Consider the following 8,941-nt stretch of genomic DNA (forward strand, 5'->3'; position numbering starts at 1 on the left):
TTTTTTTGTATATGAATACTTTTCACACTATTTACTGAAATTGTAACAGCATTTACCCCTAGATTTTTTTCTCCTTCTGCCACTTTATTTTCGTAAAATACACGTTTTTATTTTTACACTACTTTTTTCCTTATAACATTTTATACAACAATTCTAACTTTTTGCTTATCTTATTTCGACTTTATTAATTTTTTTATTTATGGCTATTATCATAAATTGTTTTTATTGTACTTTTTTCATGAATTACTTTGAACATAGCTTAAAAATGAACCATTTTTTCTCAAAATATGTATTTTTTATCTGTAACACAACCACCTTATTCTTATAAGATTATAACGTTTTAGCTGCAATGTGACCACTTTAATCGCCTGTAATTACAACGTGATATATATTGTAACAATACAACTTAATTCTTGTAATTATTTTATTATCATAAATAAAACCTATAACTTTAATGTGACTTAAAAAAAAAAAAAAAAAAAAAGCTAGCAGATGTGTAATGAACAGAGTTCCTTGAGTTTCTTTCTGCTTATTGGTCACTTGTTGCTAGGCAGAGTCCACAGGTTGCCATCATATCTGCTCTTGACACACTCACTCACTCACTCTCTCTCTTTCTCTCTCTCTAACTCATTGTTGTTAATAATGTTTGGGGTTTTTTTACCTCCAACGCCTCAAATATAGGCCTATGCATTGTAATGTTTAATAACGATTTTTTCAATAATAGCCTACATACATAAATTAGATTACATTTTTCTAATACAATGAATTGGGTATTTTTCTTTCCCCTTTAAGTACCTTGGAGAACTCCTTTCTTTCCTTACCAGTGCGCATCTGACCTGGAATCAACCGTTTGCGTCGAACCGCTACGTCACTTGCGTAGAGGACGCGAATTAACAGACACCATTGTTTGGGTTACGATTGATTGTTGTTGCGCATTTTTGTTGCGCATACCCGGAAGTAAACAGCGTCGCGTTGGTGGTCGAGATGCACGTTGTTGTTTATGTAGAAGTGTGAAATGTCGCTCTCAGGTCGGATTACCTCCACCACGGACGAGCATGGCCACTGCACATTCCGCCCGCTCTAAATATATCTGTTAAGGGCACAGGAGGAAGGGAGGAAAGCGGGGGAGGGGGTTATTATTAGCCATTTTCACTGTTGCATGTCGGGCTGAGAAGAGGTCTAATCAAAACATGCCCGGAACCAGCGTGAGACCCAGGGCTCGGGAGCGGAACAACGTGCTGAACAGACCCGAGTTCATGTCGCTTAGTCAGCCACTGAGAGGTGGAGGCCCCCCGGAGAGCCGCGGTGGCGGTGGAGGAGGAGGCGGCGGAGCGGGACCGAGGCGCTCCGGCTCCGTCCGTAGCCAGCCGAGCGAGGAAGCCGGCGAGGCGGCCCAGCAGCGGCTGCCCGAGGAGGACTGCATGCAGCTCAACCCGTCGTTCAAGGGCATCGCCAAGAGCTCGCTGCTCGCCATCGACATCAGCCTGTCCAAGCGCATGAGCGTGTGCGCGCACGTGTGGTCGTCGTGGGGCGGCTGGCGCTCCATGGTCAACCTGCTGGCGCTCACCGGACACGGCCTCACCTGGATCGTCGGCACCGTCGTGTGCCTCACGCGCAGCAACACGCTGGCCGGCCAGGAGGTGCTCGTCAACCTGCTGCTGGGTGAGTGACGCGAAATGGGCACTTGCGAAAAGTTGGAAAGGACAGCGAGGTTGAATATGGAAATTCTTCCTTGACATACAAGTCTAATTAGTTCTGTGCGCAAGCTCTTAAATTAAAACACCTGCATCTTGAATCGGCTGTCCCCAGTGAAATGATTGACATTGCCCTTAATCCGTTCCAGTAGCAACAACAATATTTTGTCATGTGTTTTTAATAATTAATACACAATTTGAATCAGTAATAACATAAATAAAATATCAATGATTAAATAAATTGTGCATCAAAAAGCACAGACAGTCGCTCGCCACTAAACTGCAGTAATATACTTTTTTTTGCAGAGGATAACGAATACATTGTCTGTCTGTGTGTTGCTGCACCATTAATGTTCCAATACCTGTTGCTTAAGCATACACACTTACAGCAAAATGTTCATATTTTTTTGCTTAGTGTGTATTTTGCTCCTTGCTTGCAAACCAATGCAAGTACTTGAGGAAAATCTTTATATTGAATGAACTCGTCATTTACAACCAAAATGAACAAACTCAGATTTCCCTTCATCATCTCAACACAAGGAAGGAAAAACGTAAACTTTAAGTCGCATATATTAGGAACAGGAAAAAAAACATTGCACAACTCATGAATGTTTAGGAATGTTCATTTCCATTTTCTACATCTAGGCTATGTATATAAATCAAATATTGACCCAATTATGCATAAAAGTGAATAGAAAAGTGAATAAGGTTGGCTACAGAGCATCAATTAATGAATTATATACAGGATCTGGTATTTAAAAATGTATGGATATTGTCTATTTGAAAACACTGGAAATGCTTTTTCGTGCAGTAAATAGCCAAAAATAGCCTACCTGCTTGTATTCCCAATTTCTCAGAATAAAGCGAAGGAAACTATAATTTAAGGGGTTTATTTATGTTTGAAACATGTAAAGTGAGGACCAACGTAAAATACAGATGTGTTTCAGATTTGGGTGTAAAACTGTGAAATGGACTTGATGATGATGATCTGTGTGTGCTTTTTTCCTGATAATATGCCTTAATTCTCACCCAATTACAACTTTTTTCCCCCTGCTGTAGTCTTTTGCTTTCATTCTCATAGTTTTGACTTGATTCCCCAAATTTCAACTCAGTTTTTTTCTTGTAATATTACAATTTTATTCTCATGAAATTGCAACCTTTTCTCAAAATAGTAAGACCTTAATCTCTTGATAGTTTGAATGTTAGTCATGTATAACATACAACAATGTATTTTCCTAAAATCATGGTTCTTTTCTCATAAGATGATAAAATTATTCTCATAAAGTTGAGTATTTTCCCTTCCCTGTAATATTATAACTGTGCTATTTATTGTTGTAATTCTAAATTTATAATCTCATGAGATTTGACTTGTTTTTTTTGCATTTCACCCTCTCTGGGTGCAATCATGATTTCTTTTCCCAACGTGGCCCAAATGCTCCTTTTGTAGTGTGGAGGCAAAAACAGATTAGTGAGGCGAGAGCTTGACAAATCTGCTAAATGGGGCAACACGGCTCTCTGATTGGAGGCCAATCTGTGCCTTTGCGCCGACACTTGTATTGTTATTTTTTTTGCCATTATCAAAGAAAAACAAAGACGTTAAGATGATTGTGTTCCTCATAAGACAACACGCTCCTTATTATCCTCAACAACAAAACGACGACATGACTGTGAGAGGAGACCTTGACGTGCTCGTTCCCATCATTATCACCTCCACTGCTTTTGTTACAAAAACTAAACTATTAGGTCAGGCGGCGTTATTTTTACATGAATGTGTTGATCCTCCTTGCCGCGTTTTTTTTTTTTTTTTTTGTGAGACTGCACAGTAGGAAGCTTGTTTAAGGACCTAAATCCACACAAGCAGCCTGGCACCAAAACTGCTGGCAGAGCAGATTAACACCTTAAAAACATTTTTTTCCCACCCATTGTGAATACTGTAATGGAAATCAAATTAATCTGTTCCAGGGTCAAACTGTCACCATTGCAAAATCTTTATTAACTGGACAGGCAATTTAAACATTCCTTACTGGCATACAAGTCTTAAGATACATCATCTGTTGTAATAATACAAATCAATCTGACCATGAGTAACCCCTCCCCTACTAAACCCCTCCTTTGTCTGCATCAGCGGTTATCCAGCGCAATTGCATCTTCCCTTCTTATAGTCATCTAGTGTGGCCACTTGAGAGTGCCCCGTAGTCAGCTATGAGTGTGTGCAGGTCACACATAGAAAGGTGGAATAACAAGAGAGTTGTAGTCCGATTTTGCGCTGACATGGTTGCTTTAGAGCGCCTCGTTGTCTACCATGAGTGCTTGCACGCAGGTCAGAGCGAGGTGGATTAGCAAGGCGGCTTGGTAGTCAAGCGTTCTGACAAGGAATTTGCCCTGGCGGGGCTGCTTTCGAGCGCCTCGTTGTCGGCCATGAGTGCACGCACGTCACGCAGACAAATGTGGAATAATACTGACTCAACAGCCAGTGTGTGGACACGGACTTTGTGCTAGCGTGGGCACTGGCTTGAAATTTTCACGAGTGAGTTATTACCTCCACCAAGGAAGTTACTTTTTTCCACTGCTTTACATTCTCAACTGTTGATCCAGTGTTTAGCTCCGATCATTAATTATAATAAATAAATCAATCATAAAGACAAACGTCACACCTGAGACGTTAAGGTGTGCCTAATGTCCAGTAAGTAGCGGTTTGTCATGCACCGTATACATGCTAGTGGGAGAAATGCTAACATGTCAGACAGCTGACGGGTTACTTTCAAAATGGCCACGTGGTTATTAGTGCCTGTGCTATTTTGGTGCAGCTAAAAAAAGAAACATCTGCTCTGTGCACTCAAAGCTAATGTTGCTAAGCTACATGTGCTGCATCGCCTCCATTTGTCTGACATGACTTTGTACATTGACTAGTTGCATACTTTTACTTATTTATTTAGAATGCATACTTTTACTTCCCTCTGCTAATTTTGACTTTAAAACATGAAGTACTTTGACTTATTTTATTATGTACAGCATATACTTTTACTTTAATACATAAGTACATTGAATGTTTTTACTTTAAGTACATAAAGTATTTCAATTTTTCACAGAAAGACGCTTCAAACTGTTTATTTCTACTACTAGTTGTGAAGTTTATTTTAATTCAAATATCAAATAAAGAGTATGTATATTTAACCAAACCACAGAACTTTACCTTACAAAACTCTGCTGGCTGAATGCTAACACACAACGCATTGATGGAATAACGAAACTAGTAAAACAGTTTTGTCTGAAATTCATATCTTTATTGTCGTGAACATTAAGGGACCAAAAAATAAGTGTTTTTATTCATTAGATCAAAAAAAAATTTTTTTTTTTAGGTTGATTCATCGTTTATCAGAATTGTTATCTGCAATCATAATCAACATTGACCTAATAAACAACAAAATATGTCAGTCGTGCCCTAAATATTACTGCGGCTTATAACTACGCTGTAGTTGTGACGGTCTTCTTGGCGTATTTATTATGTATGTGTTATACTGCCTCCTGGTGGCCAAGAAGGATTCCCATTGAATAAATGCATGACCTTGATATTCAAATATTCTTCATTCAATTTCTTGTGACTATAAAGTACAATACAGTTCCTTTGAGTGCTTGTTTTTTATTATAAAAAAACAGGTTATAAAAAATTCTGTTTGTGTTTTATGAGGGTTTGAGATTCATGGCGTTTCCATTAATTACATGATGTAAGTGGTTTGAGTGCACACTAGTCCTAAACCCACAAGTTAAGGCGCCACAAAATATTTGTTGACACCAGCTTGAAGTGAATGTGATGAAATCAAGTAGCACCGTATTTGTATGTTTTGCGGCAGCGCTGATCGTGGACGTGCTGACGGTGGCGGGCGTGCAGCGGCTGGTGAAGCGCAAAGGACCGTGGGAGATATCACCGGGCTTCCTGGACCGCGTGGCCATGGACGCGTACGCCTTCCCGGCGGCGCACGCCAGCCGCGCCGCCATGGTGTCCAAGTTCCTGCTGTCTCACCTGGTCCTGGCCGTGCCCCTGCGCATCCTGCTGGTGCTGTGGGCCGTCCTGGTGGGGGTGTCGCGCGTGCTGCTGGGCAGGCACCATCTGACGGACGTGCTGTGCGGCTTCGCCCTGGGCCTCTTCCACTTCGGCCTGATGGAGACGGTGTGGCTGTCGTCCAACACGTGCCAGACTCTCATCTCCATCGGCACCCTCAGCTGGAGCCCCTTCTCCTGACTGCGCTCCTGCGCTAGGACTTCACCGCTTCTCAATGCAGGTTTGCATGAAAAGGCCTTAAACAGACGCGTACTGTTGCTTTCATTTCATACCGGATACTTGTCTCTTTTTTTTTTTAAGCCCTCTTACGCAATGTCTGCCAACATACTTTTGTCTAAATGTAGTTCCTCAATCACTTCAACATAGGTCTTTGACCCCAGAATGGCAGCAAAAAAAAAAAAACACTTTGGTGTGATGAAGTTGCTGGCCCTAAGATGCCACGTGTCAGCACTACTTTTGTTTCAATAAGGAAGCTCCTCAACTCACTTCAAAAAAGTTTGATAGCAAAAGTGCTACAAAATGCCCCAAACTACTTTTATTTTATTTTTTAAACAAAAAAAAACATGAAGCTCCTTAACTCACTTTAGTAGTTTGATGACAAAATGGCAGCCAAAAATTACTTTTATTTAAAAAAAAAACAATAATAATTTAAACTTGATGATCCTCAACTCACTTCAACATAGTTTGATGGCAAAAATGCCACAAAATGGCTGCCAAAAATTTTATTTTATCCAAAACACACAAAAAAAAACTTGACGATCCTCAACTCACTTCAACATAATTTCATGGCAAAAATAGCAGCCAAAAACTACTTCTATCAAAAAACAAACAAACAAAACAAAAAAAAACGGGAAGCCCATCAACTCACTTCAGCATAGTTGGTGGCAGAAATGTCACAAAATGGCAGACAAAAACTACTTTTATCAGCAACAACAACAAAAGCTTGAAGCTCCTCAACTCACTTTAACAGAGTTTGATGACAAAATGGCAGCCAAAAATTAATTATTATTTTTTTTAAACGGTGGCAAAAATGCCACAAAATGGCAGCCAAAAACTACTTTTATCCAACTTTGAAGCTTCTCAATTCACTTCAACAGAGTTTAATGGCAAAAATGGCAGCCAAAAACTACTTTTGTCAAAAAACAACAAACAAACAAAAACTTGGAGCTCCTCAACTCAGAGTTTGATGACAAAATCGCAGCCAAAAATTTATTTTATTTTTAAAAAAAAATGTTGACGATGCTCAGCTCACTTCAGCATAGTTTGCTGGCAAAAATGCCAGAAAATGGCAGCCAAAAACTACTTTTATCCAACTTTGAAGCTCCTCAACTCACTTCAACAGAGTTTGATGGCAAAAATGGCAACAACAAACAAAAACTTGAAACTCCTCAACTCAGTTTGATGACAAAATGGCAGTCAAAAATTACTTTTATTTAAAAATAATAATAATAATTTAACTTGACGATCCTCAACTCACTTCAGCATAGTTTGATGGCAAAAATGCCACAAAATGGCAACCCAAAACTTATTTTATTAAGAAGAAGAAGAAAAAACTTGAAGCTCCTCAACTCACTTCAACATAGTTTGGAGGCAACAATGCCACAAAATGGCAGCTAAAAACTACTCCTGTCTAAAAAAAATTTTTTTAAAAACGAACCTCCTCAACTCACTTAAAAACAATTTCCTGAAAAGATGGCAGCTAAAACCTAATTTTATCAGAAAACCATGAAGCTCCTCAGCTCACTTGAAAATAATTTGATGACAAAAAATGCCACAAGATGGCACACATACTTGAACACCAAAAATTGCAAGCATAAAATGTATAGGAAAAAAAAACTGTATGTATCGTCGTTAGATATGTGCCTTTAAGAGGCGGGGCTTGGTGGGGTGGCACGTGAGCCAGCGTGTGTAATTAGTTGCACCCAGCGTAATAGGCATTACGTATGTAGCCAACTGCATGAGTCTGCTCGTTGGTTATATGCGTTTTACTGCTCTTTCGGCGTCGTATCGACTGTGGCCCTCCTTTCCCATATGCAAGGACATTATAGTAAGTATACTGTAACCCAAAAATATAGAAATATCGCTATACTTTATGGAAAGGAAACACTATGGAAATAATGACAAGGTTGTCTCAATTTTGAACCCCAGGAAATGATGACTTTTTTTATGCAGTAAACTTCTCACTTAAATTTTTTTTAGCAGTTTTTAAAGTATTGATACATTTATAATAAACCACAATAATAATTAAAACGTAAGGAAATAAGTCTTGTTTTTAAGGTTACGATTATAATTTATATATTGTTGTTAGCGTTATGAGCATAATCATGCACCTGAAAAAATACAACTTTATTATTGTAATGTATTGAATATTATAATATGGAAAATTAGGTGACATTGGCTTTTCTTTTCTTTTTATTTATTATATGCATTTGCATTGATTTATGAGAACGTTTTAATATCTGACACATTTTTCATAAACCTCCTGAGGTTCAGATTGTATTTTTTTTTGTCCATCAGGCTCCAGTACACCATTGCACTGTATTGTTTATAAAACACTCTGCTGTCTGAATCCTTTTACAATCTGCTCTGTCATTCATCTTTTTCTTTAGTTTTATTCATGTTCCTTCATTTCAGTCATTCATATTTGGCAATATTGTGCTCATGGACTAAAGGGCTGAATGAACTGTTTATTAAAACAAAGCTCCACAATTGTTGTGCCGGAGTGCATGTTAGCATAAAATATTATTTGGAAACAATATTTTTGTTTTCTGCTCTTTATACGGCTGAATGTAGCAAAACGGGCTGAAATAATGGCGCGCCCATGGTCGAAGTTTGTTCTGTACAGGTAAGATGCGTTTTTACTGTTTTTCTCACAGCCATCTCGTTAATAAACAAAGATGCAGAAAAGTCGGTGCAAGGTGTCTTCCTTGTGGTTTCTGATGTTGCCTACAGCGAGCGTCGATGTTTCCTGTGTGGCGACATAAGACAGCCTGACAGGAAATGACGAGAATGAAACAACAGAACAGAAAACTCACCACTCATCTGTTCACATTACACAGTCTGGTGCTGACCCCCCCCCCCCCCTAATCAAGGTCTCGTGAAGAGCTCGCGCCTTGAGTTTCTTGCGCGTGTTTTTGGTCCTCACAGACGCTACACTCTTGTGCTGTTGTGTCTCGAGCATATGAAG

General features: G+C 39.2%; 1 protein-coding gene across 1 annotated transcript; it reads left to right on the forward strand.

Moving 5' to 3' along the window:
* Positions 1-506: 506 nt before the first annotated feature.
* Positions 507-8,666, forward strand: LOC144033965 (inactive phospholipid phosphatase 7-like). Its single transcript, XM_077542402.1, has 2 exons — positions 507-1,662; positions 5,546-8,666. Exons 1-2 carry the CDS (start codon positions 1,191-1,193, stop codon positions 5,932-5,934), a joined length of 861 nt encoding a protein of 286 aa, XP_077398528.1. The 5' UTR covers positions 507-1,190; the 3' UTR covers positions 5,935-8,666.
* Positions 8,667-8,941: the final 275 nt, after the last annotated feature.

This window comes from Vanacampus margaritifer, chromosome 14, assembly GCF_051991255.1.
Source record: "Vanacampus margaritifer isolate UIUO_Vmar chromosome 14, RoL_Vmar_1.0, whole genome shotgun sequence".
Taxonomy (NCBI): Eukaryota; Metazoa; Chordata; class Actinopteri; order Syngnathiformes; family Syngnathidae; genus Vanacampus; species Vanacampus margaritifer.

Excerpts from the sequence above, each read along its gene's own strand:
- LOC144033965 (XM_077542402.1), top strand. The coding sequence starts at position 1,191 with ATGCCCGGAACCAGCGTGAGACCCAGGGCTCGGGAGCGGAACAACGTG. Across the intron at positions 1,663-5,545 it reads GCTCGTCAACCTGCTGCTGG|CGCTGATCGTGGACGTGCTG; the intron begins GTGAGTGACGCG and ends GTTTTGCGGCAG.